Source organism: Pezoporus flaviventris, unplaced genomic scaffold (assembly GCF_033815535.1).
Source record: "Pezoporus flaviventris isolate CSIRO_AGI_PZ_B2104156 unplaced genomic scaffold, CSIRO_AGI_Pfla_v1 ptg000015l, whole genome shotgun sequence".
Taxonomy (NCBI): domain Eukaryota; kingdom Metazoa; phylum Chordata; class Aves; order Psittaciformes; family Psittacidae; genus Pezoporus; species Pezoporus flaviventris.
The window spans coordinates 43,683,308-43,698,375 of record NW_026892563.1 but is presented as its reverse complement, the minus strand read 5'-3'; the positions used below and the strand labels follow the sequence as shown (position 1 = coordinate 43,698,375).

The 15,068-nt window shown below is 47.5% G+C and overlaps 1 protein-coding gene across 2 annotated transcripts; it reads left to right on the top strand.

Annotated features, from left to right (window-relative positions):
• The first annotated feature begins 4,036 nt into the window (after nt 1-4,036).
• LOC133269188 (nectin-1-like) lies at nt 4,037-13,051 on the top strand. Of its 2 annotated transcripts, XM_061453135.1 has the most exons (5): nt 4,037-4,143; nt 5,521-5,856; nt 10,981-11,292; nt 11,773-11,918; nt 12,818-13,051. In XM_061453135.1, the coding sequence occupies exons 1-5, from the start codon at nt 4,098-4,100 to the stop codon at nt 12,998-13,000; spliced, it is 1,023 nt and encodes a 340-aa protein (XP_061309119.1). In that variant the 5' UTR covers nt 4,037-4,097; the 3' UTR covers nt 13,001-13,051. The 2 variants fall into 2 exon arrangements, with proteins under 2 accessions (XP_061309119.1, XP_061309118.1); XM_061453134.1 differs by lacking the exon at nt 12,818-13,051 and having other exon boundaries at nt 11,773-12,194.
• The last annotated feature ends 2,017 nt before the right edge of the window (nt 13,052-15,068 follow it).

Sequence of the window (15,068 nt, the reverse complement as noted above, 5' to 3'; positions counted from 1 at the left end):
ATATAAAAGCTTGACTTTATGAGACACGGTGCCAACAGACAAAAGATGGCCAAGTGAACCTCCAAGTGTAGTTTTCCTGCCTGGGAACTCAGTGGAGATGGCAAGTATCTTCTGCTCCTTGCATTCCTCAGCCATATCATTCTCCCTCCAGCAGGCTCTCTCCCTAAAAGTCATCCTGAGGCAATAATACCGTGACATACTAAGAATTACATTGTTCATCTTAATTTGCCTGCTGAATTACCTTTGTTTAATCAAAAGGCTCCTCAATGGTGCTTGACATAGTCCCTTAAGGCTGATTCCTTGGAGGTATCATTTTTACTAAAATCTTAGCCCTCTTGTTTTGTAATTAAATACAAAATGGTATTGAACCTACCTCGTTTCTGGTAGACAGTTTCCCATCCTTCCACTGGGTCTCTGCACCCTTAGATAGCCAATTTTGGCACGGTTTCCCTGCTTGGCTGTGTTGTTTTCTGCACTGGCTGTGTGACAGAACAAAACTCTGTGACCAAAGAGGCTCGTTGTATGTCACACTGAAAGCATATACAGCACCCAGATATTGCGCACCACAAAAAGCACCCCAAACCCTCTACCACTGACAAGTGGGGGTGGGAAAGGAAGATGGGTGAGTGACGTGGCTTCCTGGGGTGCCAGGGCCAGCAAGGGCGTGCTGGTGGCCTCCACCAAGCGTTGTGGCATGAACACCATCCAGGATCCCTTGATTCAAGCAGTAGCTCGGGGCACTCTCAGCAAGAGGAAACCACATGCCTATCCGTCTTGGTGTTCTGAGAAATGGCATGACGAACCCAGTGGTGAGAAACGAGCACTCAAAACCCCAACAGAGCACAGCCTTTGCTAGTGAAGCTTTCCAGTGTCATCTGGTTTTGCTTCCTCCTCTCTTTTTTTTGTCTATTTTTTCGATCACTTTTTATTTCTTCTGAGCGACAAGGAAGAATTAAAACACAAGAACTTAGGAAGAGATCACACATCAAATACCTCTGAGTGAAGCACGACCAAGGATAAACAGCCGTGGCTGCATGCAAACTGCCCTTGTGCCCTCTGATCTAAAACTTGTGCACAAATGAGCACCTCCTGGTCCTGCAGCATCCCTCTGCTCCTGACTGCAGCTCCTGCTGCAGCCAGCCCTGGTGCAGCGATATGGGCTGCAGCGTATGTCAGTAGGTACGTGTGCCATCTTTACCTCAGTGTACTGCAGCTCTCCAACTCCAGCCAAGATGCAGAGGGATTTGCAATACGCAGGCATTATTTATGAGCATGCTATAAAGTGCCAAGCCTGCTCAATTGCATTCGACAAGCTGCTTCCTTATAGTGGTACCTACTACTAGTACTGATGGACCTAACTCCAAAAGTCGCTACAATTTAGCAGTGGATGAAACCATTTCCACCTGTTTCGTTCTCTTTACAGGCAATGCCTTGAGAGGTGGCACTGAATCCTGCTGACAAGGTAGGCACCTACCCAGTTGTTCATCCTGGTTTGGATAGTTGAAAAAAGAATGGTTTAGATTGATGGTTGATAAAACAATGTTTTATACTACAATTGGGTCTTAGTGCTGTCTATTGATTGCCAGTGTCTTCCAGAAGTTCTACTATATTGATATCATTAGTCACTTGGGCTGTGTGGAAATGTTGTCACTTAGTGACTGTGCAACTAAGTCTTGTATGTCCTTTTCTCATTTACTGGGAGCTAGAGACACCATCCTAGTGCAGCAGAAGGGAAGGGGACGATGTGAATCACTGGGTTTTTCAAGCAGTGGTTTCATAACTGTCTTGTGCCTAATTTATCCCAATGCTTTCACTGGCTTTGGAAAGTGCCTGAAGCTTAGTCATGGTGTGCTATCCTCATAAATGAAGTTGCTGTGCAGCTGAAGTGGGAGAGCATGAGATCTGACTGAGGAGCAAGGAGGAGGGCTTTAATCCACCTAAAGTCTATGCAAAGATGAGCAGATTGGGAACTATCTGAATAAATACCTTTAAAGATACACTCACAAAATTGAAGTAAGTGGTGGGGTTAATGGGTGCACCTCACATTTCAATGAATCAAATGCTGATGTTGGCTAGTCCCTAGAGGAAGGGGGATGTCAGAAAGGGATGCTGCAGCAGTCAGATACACATGCAAGCGCCCAAGCACATGGGCTCAGAAGGAGGGCCCTGCATGCCCGGTTCCCTGTGGCATCAGGAGCTGCCAGAGGAGAGGCAGAGCCTGGAAGGAGCAGGCAGCATACGTGGTTCTTTATCACCAGGTAGGGATGCTGGAAACAACGTAAAGTCAAGACTGCAATTGCCATCTCTGTCCTTTGCTTGGATGTTGCTAAGACTGGAGGTTTGCTCTTTATTAGAAGATCTTCGTCGTAGCAGCACCCAGGTTTTCAACCCAGGTTGTTTGGAAGGATTTTTGGAAGATTAGAGTGTTTCTGGCAGAAAATAAAATGTTTAAAGCTGACAAGAACGTTTTCCATGAACAAAGACAACAACCGGGCTTGCATGGGTCTTTAAATCGAGTGCAGTTCCTTTTGTGATCACTAAGTGGTGAAGTTTAGCCATGAGGATTTCAGCAGCAGCATCTGCAAGCTTGGGGAAAAACCTCCTGGCAATATTCTTATTTATCTATTCTCAGTTTTGGAAGATCTGAGAGGCTGATAATCAAATGTTTGCCTGTGAATCTCCATTTCAAGGCTGGCATTTTTCCTTCTGATTTGGTCCAGAGCCTTTGGAGATAGATACTTGAGCTGCTCAATAGCTTTAAAACGGTCTGGCAAACCCCACATTGATTTCACATTTGGGTCAGGCCAAAATGTCCTTCCGGAAAACTTACAGGAAAATGAGACTATAAAAATAACACAAGGAAAGGGAAACGAGATGTGATACCGCAAAGGGAAAAGACAGTACTGTGAAGAAATGACTTGAACCTACTCAAAAGCACACCCAAATTGTTTCTTTAAGGAAATACTGATACTTAAGATGTTTCTATTTTCATATTAATTAATTAATTGCCACTTGGGAGGAGAAAATTAACTGTGTATGTAAGCATCACTGAGATTGTTTTTATTATGTGGTGATTTGGGCCCGTTGGCTTTCCCCAACCTATTTGCATGATTCAGGAGTAATCTTTGTGGCAATTCTACTATAAGAAAATGCATGTAAGGAAATCCTAGCTGTAAATCAGGAACATGAAACGTTCTTTACCAATGTATTTTTGATTAGCAAACAAGGTCTCGCAGGCTAGTTGCCCCACTGTGTGGTGCATAAGCAACCCGCAGGATGAGGGTTTTGTTGGTTTCAGCAATGTGATCACAGCCGGCAGGGAAGAGAAACCCCGGTGTAAAAATGACAAGGCAAAAAGGCACAAAACCAATGATTCAGGGTTGCTGTGTGAGCTAACTTTCTGCCATCTCAGATGAGGGTGGCGAGGAAAGGGTGTGCTTCTAGGACTGCAGCACTGTCTACCCGAGGGACCTGCAGAGATGGGGAAAACCTCAGGGAGAGGCTCTGATTCTTCACTGGAGCAACATATGACCTATATCCTGGGTTGGGTGCTTGGCTTGCTCTGATCTCCTTACCTGGAAAGAGAGTTGTGTTACAGCAGCATCATCAGCTCCAGGGTCTCCACTGATCTATAGATGGGGTGCAGACCCTTAACTGGGCCATCTGATGGGGACATTTGTACCACTCATAGCAGCGTGACTCTTGACCACAGCTCCCTTCCCTGAGCTCAGCTGCCCCGCAGATGCTGGGTACTCAGCCAGCTTAGAAACCTGAGCTTGTATTTAGGCACTTGCAAAAACCTAACCTTATGGAAAAGGCATTTGTGAAAAACCCAGCTTTGTAACCCATTACCCCTGCCTGTCTGCAGCCCAGCTGGGAAATCTTTGGTTTCTGGCTCTGTCATTTGTTGTCATGTCCTCTGGAAGTTTTCTTATTCAGCTGAGTGCTGGTGGGGCAGGAGGTTTTCATGAGGTGCCTTTTACCGTACGTGCAGGGAAGGGGAATGTCCCAAGAGTAAGAGCAAAGTGTATAAAAAAAAGAGGAAGCTGTGCTCAATAGGTCACTCGCTCTCTCGTCTCGCTGAGAACGCAGCGAAGATGATGGTCGCTCCTCTGCTCTTCTGCATCTGGGCCTTTGCATCAGGTAACTCCGTGTCTGTCTGTCTTTTTACTGTAACAGCATTAGGGACCTCGGTGGCCCTGCCAGCCTGCTGCAGCCAAGTGCTGCGGTCCCCACCTCGCATCCCCTGAGGCAAGCCCAGTGGTGACAGGGCACTGCAGGGACCGCACCGCTTGCATGATGCGTCAGACATGTCACTGCCCTGGTGGCATCCTCTAATTAATTTACCACCATTGCACCTATAAGCTGCAGGCAAATTTATGAATTTATTGCAATTAGCAAATCATAAGTGAGGCAAGTGTCCAGATGTCCCTAATGACCCATATGACTGGAGTTTGATTTCATCTCCTGTTGTTGCTGCGATTTAGGTCAGAGTATGGCACTGCTTTGTTTTAGTCAAGACAGAAGTACTTGTAGTGGTGAACATGGTTCTTGTAGGTATCTGCTCAGGTCACTAAAAGCCTATGTGTGTTACTTTGTTTGGTTTTTCTGTCATTAAAAATCCGGTAGAAAAGCCTGAGTTTGTTTCAGACTAGCTCCCATGGTCATGGATTGTGTTCTGCCTATGGCACTACTGAGCTCTGACAAGTAATATGACCGGCACAGCTTCAGAGCTGGCTTCTTGGTCTCTAGCAGAGCTCTGCCTACCCATGGCCACAGCTGAACTGTCAAACCTGGGAGCATCCGTTTTGCCTGCTTCTCCCCTTACCAGTTTTTCCACATGTGTTTGTGATTTGTCAGAGGAGACTGATGGTTTCTTTTCTTCCCTGGAGATCTTTAATATCACGGTGTTCATGCTATGAATTCTGTCTGTGGGCCTTTAACAAGGTCTCAGCTGTTTCCCAGCTGCACCGCCTGAAGCCTGAGACAGGCAGCTTGCCTGTGGTCCTCCCTACCTTGTTTTTTCCTGCTGCCTTTCCGTTCTCTCATCAGTCTCTAACAAGAGTGGATGCACAATGTATAGTGATGCACATAGTAGTTTTTAGCAGCTTTACCAATTTGCTTCTGTCTGTGCCACAGGGGTGCTCAGAGAGCAGTGATGCACCGATGGCTGTTTGGTCATAGGCACAGCTGAACATTTAGGGAACACCTCCACACTTGCCAGTGGGATAACAATCCTAGCAGATAGAAATCAGTTCCTTCCAACATCAGTGCCGCCTTTCTCATAGTGCTCTCTGCAGCACAAGTATCAGGCTGGAGAGATGCTTTGTGCGAGAGGTGTTGGGTCCAGCAAAGCTCTCAGGGCACCTATTTTGAGCTGCTTTTTCATATTATTCCCTGGATGAAGGGGCAGAGAGACTGCCCAGAGCTGCTCTGCTCAGGAGTGAAGACAAGGGGTTGCGGGGGGCCTCTGCTGAGGTGGGTTGCAGAATGGTGGTAAGAAACCTCCTTCTCCCCCAGGCTCTGTGCAGGTGATGCACAGAAAGGTCCAATCCGTTCAGGCAGGAGGGAACGTTACATTTGCATGCCAGTCAGTCACGAAAGAAGATGTGCTGCAGGTGACCTGGCAGAAGGAGACGGACGGGGCTGAAGACAACATAGCGACTTACAGCATGATGAACGGCCAAAAGATAGCGAAGGGCTACGTCGGCCACGTGAGCTTTGCCCACAGAGAGTTACGAGCCTCGGCCATCTCACTGCATGGAGTTACCCTCCAAGATGAAGGATGCTACAAGTGCATCTTCAACACGTTCCCCTCCGGGGCTCTCACCGGCAGGACGTGTCTCAAGGTTTACGGTAAGGTGTCATAATTGCTCATGGGCTGTCACCAGATGGGCAAGTTGTTTTCCCTGACCAAAAAAGCCTTCCCTGACTGCTAGTCACTGCTAAATTGCAGTGAGAAAGGTGGCTCAGCTTCCTGCCTGGTTTTACCTCCCTGGGGAAACCAACTGCTCAGATAGGTTTTTCTTCCCCTTTAAACCAACAACAGGGAGATCCAAAAGCTGATGTGCACCCCATGACTTCCTCCAAGTTTTGCTGGCTATGTGCTGCGCTGGCAGCTGGCCTGCCACAACAATCAACCCCATGCTCCTCGACTTCCTTTCACTGCTTCTTTCACCTCCTAAGCCTGGAAATCAGGCACTTTCTGTTCTTACTCTGCCTTGGGTCTTAAAATAATTCAATGTATTTAAAAGGCAGAGAGGCATTTGCAGAGTATAGCTTCAAAACCATAGTAAAAATGACAGTAGTTAGGCTGGGCTCAGGAAAGGCAGGCAACACATCAAAAAGGCTGAAATACAGTGCAGCTCATGGGCTTTGCTACATGAATATCTTGTGCAGGTCAGCATCAGTTAGCTTCAAGAAGGGAGAGAAAACAACTCATGAATCAAGGTGGCAATATTTGTCACCTGCATAGGATGCTGTCAAGTAGAAAGTACGAGCTGAAATAGAAACGAATAGATGAGCTCAAATGGAACAAGACTGAAAAGCTTTTTATCTTTCGAGGAAGGGTCTTGGTTTTCTGCCAGTGAGAAAGCTGAGACATTGACCATGCCCTGAGGGCACCCTGTGGGCTCCTGACTTTCTCATCTGTGAATCTGCTGTGGGGATGCTGGCCAAAGATCAATTCCCATGTGGGAAATATCAGCGTCTGGGACCTGCTGCTGGTGGTATGACCCCTGCAGAGTATTCTGTTTATCCCTAGTACCTTCTGCTGACAAAGACACAGACATATACGTCCACACACATACCCACGCGCCAGGAGTCCTGTGTGGGGACAAAGATGCCCCTGGCTTATAGGTAAAAAAGCAATAAGGAAAGAAAGCGGAGGGCAATACAAGGGAAAACCAAGTCTGGAACAAAAGTTCTTTTCCCTGCCTATTGGGAAAGCTCCTAGAGCAGAAAAGAGAAATCAGGAGAAATATTAACTCAATATTTCAGATATGAATTGGAAGGTGTTCCTAAAGGCAACCAGCTCTGAATCAAGTCATTCAGAGGGTAAACATCGGTTATAAATTACAAGAAAACATGGCAGTGCCTTGCAGAGGGATCCCATGCTTGTTTGTCATGTAAATCTAAACATAGAGCTAATCTGTTGTGTTTAGTTTGGGTATTTTTACCCAAGGGGGAGAAATATTTGCCCAAATCACCAGCCTTGTGACTATGATTCGTCCTGTAGCAGAGCACTGCTTTTAAAATCAGGTGTTCTTCTGCTGCCATGCGCACTCCCATGAGCATCCCATATGAAAGCACATCAACTGAGAAGGGTTTTACTTCTTTTGTGGGCAGGGAGGTCACTGCTCCTGCTTCACCAGCGTGGGCTATGGACCAGTGCCAGGGGTTGGCTCATGGGGGTCATGGAGGCCTCTGTGAAATGTGCTTTAGCACATGTCCTGGGAAGTCATCATGGATAAAACCAGTTTTCGGCACCGTGACAGAAGATTTTGGTTCACATATGATGTATTTCCTTGTAGCTGTTTTACGTGACCCTACTTAAAAGCCACAGTCTTACTCCCTTATTCCCCAGCTTATAATGATGGGAACCACTTGTCTGAGCAAGCCCGGAGGACTTTTGTGGCAGAGGCTTGCTATGATTCTATGACTCCCAGGGACAGAGTGTGAAGGCAGCAGGAATCTCCCAAGACTCAGGGATTCGGGGTGAGATGAGCAAGCCAGAGTCAGCAGCTGGAAACGAAATGCTGCCATGTCTTTGCCCTCAAGAGGGGACTACCAGGGAGTTTACAAGCTGGTAATTGCCCGATTACAGCAGCCTTCACAAGAGGGATGGGCACCATCGCTGCGTGACAAGAGGAAGTGAAACAGCGTAAGAACTGGATACAACACTGAGAAAAGAAGCAGGTATGAGTGGAGGAACCTCAGACCTGCCTGGCTGAAAACAGCAAACTGAAGAGAAAGCAGAAATCTCCTACCCTGTAACAAACCCCTTTTTGGACCAGAAGAGTTTCGAGTGTGCTTGGAGGGTCTCTTTTGAGCAGTCTGTTCCTCTTTCCCCTCTGTTTTGCTTCGGAAAGGTTCTGCCAACCTTCATCACCCAAGAGAATGATAACGAAACCCAGTTCAGGGCTCGAGTGAGCATGGAGAGGGTGACGCGCCTCATGAGAATGGGAAAGACAAAATTCCCTGGGGGATTTGCTGGGCTGTCTTCAGAGACTTTCCGCCTTCACTGTATGCACCATTCACCTGGAAGTCTTGAGCACAGCAAAGAAATGCCATTGCTATACTTTAGACAGGGAAGGTGCTGCACAGTGCTGCTGGTGAACCCCCAGAGCTGGAAAAGGCTGCCTGTCATCGCAAGGCATACTGTAATTCTTACACTTATCAGTCCCTCCAAGACCACTGTCAAGCCATTAAGGTAAAAAACACATCATAGCCCGACAGTCCCCCTTTCATTAAATAAGGTCATTACAGAAAGTCAAAGCTGATGTACTTCACTAACAAGTCCCTTTTCCAAACACTTGGGAACACTGCCACAGCTTGAATTTAGGAACATCTGCATTGCTGCTCTGCAAGAGCTACTAAAGCAAGCACTTGCACATCTCTTGTGGGTACTTGTTCACCAGAAGTGTATATCTTGATGAAAGGCAAAAGAAGAAGTTGAAGTGTATGCATCGAGCACCAACAGTGGGCACACGCTAACCAAGAGCGTAGCGGGACATTACCGCAGAAGCAGGCACTTCCAGGTTTTGACTGTGCATCTGTTACAGGCACTAAGGGGAAGCTCAACCCAACATGATCTATATTCACATGATTACCATTCCTTGGGGTCCAGTGTGAAAAGAGAAAGGACTGCTTAGTCAGGAGAAGAGCAGATGTGGAGTGCATCTGTTTCTGACACTGGACAATCCCTTCTGGGAGCATCTTTGACAGCTTTCCTTTGCAGGTTTTGGATACTGCAGGCTAACCTTTGAAGTTACTGCTGTGGATATGTTATTTTTATGTGTCTTGTGAGCGAAAGAAGAAGTTCAGAGGTCATTTATTAATCAAAACATAAAGTGTTTGTGACACTTGCCTTTTAATACATGGGAGATTTTGAGAAGTTCCAGCTGAAATCCCCCTACGTGCTTTTCTTGTTGCTCTCAGAGCAACACTAGTGAGTTCCATCAGCTCTGAAGGGGTTTGAGTTTCTGTCTATGGGTGATGCAAAAAAGGAGAAATACCTACTTTTTTTCCTTAGGCTGGCACAACCATAGTAAATAAATAAGGTCTAGACATAAAAAAGAGGGGGAAAAAGAGCAAAATTGATGGTATACAACATCTTGCTTTCACCCTCTGCTACTTATGGCTTGGAGGATTCAGATAACCATGTGAGGTTGCATTTGGAATTGTATCAGGATGTTATAGATGCCATTATGCATGTGGCACAAGCTTTTTCCTCCTTTCAAAGGCTCATTTGGTGTCTATTCATCCATCTGCAGGTCTTAATTGACCTCCCCAAAGAAAATAATATCACTTTTCCTTAAGAAGAATAAACAGATTTATTTTGTTTGTTCAAAAGCAGGATCACTAAATGATAGTGATATGTTAACAAAAATGGTGATTTGCATTCACCATTGTTACTTTGCTATGTAAATAGCAATATGGAGTACTACTAGGTATAATGATAGAGACTTTTTTATACAGAGGGCATTCATAGTAACTCAGAATTGAATAAAACTAGAATCACCACTGCAGTTAAATGGTAAACCCCCCTAACACTCTCAAAACCAGGGACTTAGAAGTAGTGCGGTTTGGACCCCTCACTTGTCAGCACATGCACTGAAGTAGAAGGCAGGCTGGTGAGCTTCCGTAGAGAAACCTGTGGATTGCTCTCCCAAATGGAGCTACATGCCTTTATAGAGCTTGGCCTGAGCAAACTAAGAAAACAGCTTTGAGCAGGGGCTTGGATTAGATTGGTGTCCTCATGTCCTTGGATGGAGGTCTCCTTATGTGTTCAGATCTTCCCTCAAGTTCTACCGACTTTGAAAACAGCTTCCTGTACTCCTCCCTTTCTTTAGTCCTTGCAAATACAATTGGTATAGATGGGGATCAGCAAGCAGGCTTCATGGGAGTAAGAATGACTGACGCCTACAGCTCATCTTTCTTGCAAAGACTAAATGTAGCAGCATCAACAAATCTTCCAGGGTGAGATGGAGCTCAGAACAAACGATCTTTAATGAAGGTTTTAAGAGGTACCATGATGCCCCCAAAACACAACACTAGAGGGAAGAGAGTTGAACAAGCACAAAACCTTCACATGTGAAACAGCAGTAAAGCTAACCCTGCAGGTACATTTAAGGCAAAAGGACAAGAACTTTGGCTCATTTAAGCAGCTTAGCCCTTGCAGGGGTAGGAGGACGTGTGGTTTTATGGTTTCACTACCTGTTGCTTTTTATTCACCCATAATCACCACTTGCCAGTTGGGATGTTGGGATGCTGCTGTATTGAACTGCGTAACAGTTGAACTGAATAACAGAACTGAAATACAGATGCTTCTACCCTCTTGTCCTTTGTTTTCTCCGAGCTCTTAGACTGGATATAAGGAAGAAGTTCTTTACTGTGAGGGTGTTGGGGCACTGGAATGGGTTGCCCAGGGAGGTTGTGAATGCTCCATCCCTGGCGGTGTTGAAGGCCAGGTTGGACAGAGCCTTGGGTGCCATGGTTTAGTGTGAGGTGTCCCTGCCCATGGCAGGGGGATTGGAACTGGATGACCTTAAGGTCCTTTCCAACCATAACTATTCTATGATTCCACGATTCGTTTCCAGACCGCTGCCTGATCACTTTCATGTTTGTCACAGACAGAGTTATGGGGAGGGAGAGGTAAGATCAGATATCAAGGTTGGCCACCAAGATAATGGTAAAACATTTGCTCTTTGCTCAAATGTGAGCAGAAAGAAGTGGATTTTGTCACTTTGTGTTTTACAGCCATCTCGGACCCCAAAGTGGAGGCGAAGCTTATGCCCAGCCCAGACAAAGCTGAGGATGCCGAGAAAGTGGTGGGGATGAGCTGCTCAGCAACAGGAAAGCCAGCTCCCAAAATCACCTGGCATCTTCCCAGCATCCTGCAGCAGAAACCGAGGGAGTACCACGTCCAGCTTGGCAACCAGACTGTGGCTGTCATCAGCAATTTCACCCACACCTTCTCCAAAATCCTCCAGGAGTACCCCATCACCTGTGAGATCCAACACCCCTCTCTAAACGTGACCCTGGTTCTGCCCACGGAGAGCCTGGTGCAGGGTCAGTGTGTAATCCTGCTCCTGCTCTGGAGTGGGGAGGGAACCACTAAACACCTCCTGGGTTAGAGCAGGAAACTCCTCAGAGGTCCTTGGGAGGGATAGAAGAGGTGCCAGGGACCATGCAGGCACCCTGGGTAATGGCATACAATGTCTTACTGCCCATTAGGTCCCCTGTGTGCCTCAGCCTCCCTGCCTCTGCTAAGGACTCACAGGGTTTCCTTATCATGTAGGATATGGACACACCATCCACATGTGTTGGCTTTGGGTAGCTCAAAGGGCTGGGTGATGCACACCCAACCACAGCATTAGACCCCGAGGACAGGTCTGTTGGCAGTGCCACTTGTGTGCATGCTGGCATTGGCTCCAAGTGCCCCTATCCACCCTGTCCCACTCCAGGGACTGGGCAAGGGATGTCTGAAATGGGTCTGGGGTTTTTTATTATCTTCATGCACAAACTGAGTATCCGCTGCTTTCCCCACAGGTCTGGATAGCCGGGATAGCAGTGTGGCACCTGCCATCGTCATTGCAATGGGGGTCTTGGTCCCCCTGACTTCCCTCCTCCTTCTTGTCTGCCTCCTCCACCGCTGCCTACGTGACCCAGAGAGAAACCCAGCGTGGCCATGCTGGGTAGGTTTGCCTTTCCCCAGGGTGCTGCTGGGCTCACCTCCACCAGTGACAGGGCTCGACGCCAGGACCCAGCTCTGCTCAGCCACCCCAGCACAGGATGCATGCTGCGCAGCCCAGGCTGCACCTGCGTTGGAGAGGGACAAAGGGAATAGCCCCCAGCCAGTCAGCTGGATGGCAGCATTTTGGGAAGGGGAAACCTGAAGGTGTTGAGCCAGGCCCATAGGTACCCAACGGTGACGACAACTACAGATTGTCCACTTTCTCAACGACAAGGCATGCTGTTACTACATTTATGCCCAAAACAGTTGTGCAAGCAGTGGCCGTACCCTCGCACCCTTCTTTTGCATCTCCTAAAATAACCTCCCCCTTGCCTGGCTAGAGCAGCTTGTGAAGGAAGCAGCTTCAAGGACACATCTCAGACAAAATGGGGTGCTAGAGGAAGAGGATGTCTCTCTGAGGAAAGCCCAGGGTGCTGCAGTGCAGCAGGGGCTGAGCTGCTGCTGGTTGCCCCGACGCAGGGGATGAAGGATGCAGGCTGGAGGTGGGGGTAAGACAAGAGAGGTGGCATCGTTTCAGAAAACTCAGCCCAGTTTTATGCTGAAGGCACCTCATCCTCCTTGTGGGCTATGCCCAGAGGGTGCACACTGGCATCTGATGGAGGGTTTGGAGGAGAGAAAGCAGTGGGAGGAGATGCAATACATGTCTTCAATGGGCATCATGCCTCTAGGTCCAAGCTGGAGACTACTGGGGAGGGTTATGAGGGGAAAACTTCAGTCTCTTGCACAGAGAGACGCAAGGACCTATTTGGTAACACAAATAGCCAGGACCTTTACCCCCTCCACTTTAAATATCCATACATTTAGAAGAAGGAAAAACCCCAACAACCTCTCTTCTGTTAGGTCTTTCCTGCCTGTAGCAAGGCCAAGAAGTGTGGGCAGCACAGAGCTGTGGGCAGGCAAGCCCCAGCAGTGTCCCCCCAGCCCTGGCACATCACTGAACGCCTGAGCAGCTGCTCGCCCTACACGTGCAAGAGAGGAGCTTCATCCAACAGAACCTCAGGCTTCCAAGCAAACCTGCCGTGACTCGCTCCAAGAGGAATACAAAAGACTATTTATAATGGATATTTATTTAGTGACACTGGACTATTCTGTTTTGGAGGGGGGGGGGGGGGAAGCTGTAAAGTATTTATTTGAGACTCAAGGTGGCTGCCTGGATCTGCGCAATGAAACTCACGTGTTGTGTTGTCCAAGGGTTTGAATGTTTTGTTTGTTCCTTTCCTTAACGTTGCAAGCTCAAAAGTGGGTGGCAGGTTGCCCGAAATAGAGCAGCATCTTGTAGGGATGCTGGCCTTGGAGGTGCCAAAGTAGAGCCCCATGAGGAGCCAGGGCGCAGAAAACCCATGGCTGTGCTGTGTGAGCTTTAGGGTGATGAATCCGTTCCCCAAAGGGCATGAAAGATCAGGCCAAGACTGCAACCAGCCTGAACACGCAGCCCAGGCACCCGGAGAGGCAGTCCAAGCCAGGACTCATTAGGCACGAGGAAATTGCCAACTCCAGCTTCCAGCAGCCTTTCCTAGAAAGTAATGTAAATAATGCAAAAGCAATGACATAGACGTCGTCCCCCCCTTTTCCCTGTGATTTCCACAGCCCCCTTTTTAATCCCCCTAATCCATCACAGCTGTGTTTCCAAGCATCCCACCTGCCTGCATGAGGCAGTAGGGAAATAAAAGGGCAGTTGGAGGGGCAGTAGGCTGCTTAGTGGGTATTGCGTGTCATGGTGTGATGGAATGTGAGTGCAGTGGGAAGTAAGGGGCTGGGGGGCTACACATGGGAAGCTATGTAGTAGTATAGGGGCAACAAGTATTGTTTACTGCTCGGATTCATTGCTTATAACCCATAGCTAATTCCCCGAAACCCTATGCCCATGAAATCTTTCCTTATAGACCCAGGAAGGAGAAATGAGGTTGCCCACAGGGTGAGGTTTTGTGGGGAGCATCAAGACATCAGGTGCAGGCTGCTTCCTCTCCTCCTGGCTTCCCGGAACAAGCGCGTGTCATCTGCATTTTCCTCACCCATCTATTTCAAGTGCGCATCCCGGATGAATCAGGTTGAGTTGTAGTCAGAAAACCAAGTAGCCTAAACGAAAGTGACTGTGTAAGTTGAGAATGAATAAGTCCTTGTCATTAAATGCCTTTCTGGGCTCTGTAATGCTTAGTAATAGCACAGCTGGTGAGCGTGTGGAAAAGGGAAGTGGCTGCAACCATCGCAATCAGGAATTTCTCTCCTGAGCCCCATAATTGCCAAAGGAGGAAGCTCCACTTTGTCCAAGCTTTCCCACCATTGCAGCTTAATTTCCTCCTCCTGTGGGAGGGAAGGGACCAGGGGGAAGCAAGTTTTATCCCCTTGGTTGGTGGTTTGTGGGGGGCAGATGCAGGTAAGAGGGTAAGGCTCATCCCTTGGCAACGCTCCTGAACAGGCTGTGCAGCGTCAGCCCTTACCATGCATCAGCATCCGTGCTTGCACTTCAGGGGGCATTTGGAGAGGACTGTTTTGAGTTTTAAAAGAAGGTTTCCATTAATGTTCAAACTAATATATCTTTTTTTAAAAGAAGAGTCTTACAGAAACAGGGGTCTCTGGATGCGGTTAATAAAAAGGATCTTCGGGGGAATAAGGGAAGGCACAAAGCTGGTGAGAAACCTTTATAAACCCTGGAAGACTGCAGAGGTTACCCATTAATTTGTACAGTCTGAGCATGTGGAGGGAGGGAAAGCAGGGTTCAGGGTCCATGTATGTGTGGGATTGTGGTTTCTTTTGCTATTCAGCTGAATGTTGAACTGTGAAAGCTTTTTTAGGTTTCTGCTTATGAGCACGACAGGACCAGAGGCCTAATGAGAGAACTTAAACATTATCACTTTGTCTGTCCCAGTAATCGGAATGAGAACAGGAAACGGCATAAAAAGGCAGAACTCTAAAAACCAATACATTTATTTACCTTCATGCTGTATAAAGCCAGCTACTAAAACGCAACGCCATAAATTGCTATGTGGTAGTGCTGTGGAGCTTTGGCTTCATGTAGCAATGAAAGGGATATAAGCATACAGGCTATGTAATATTAACTGGCTGTTAGCTGGGGAAAGTAATAGAGTATGAA

Coding starts and splice junctions, on each gene's coding strand:
- LOC133269188 (XM_061453134.1), top strand. CDS start 4,098: ATGATGGTCGCTCCTCTGCTCTTCTGCATCTGGGCCTTTGCATCAG. Junction 4,144..5,520: donor CATCTGGGCCTTTGCATCAG/GTAACTCCGTGT, acceptor CTTCTCCCCCAG/GCTCTGTGCAGGTGATGCAC. Junction 11,293..11,772: donor CACGGAGAGCCTGGTGCAGG/GTCAGTGTGTAA, acceptor CTTTCCCCACAG/GTCTGGATAGCCGGGATAGC.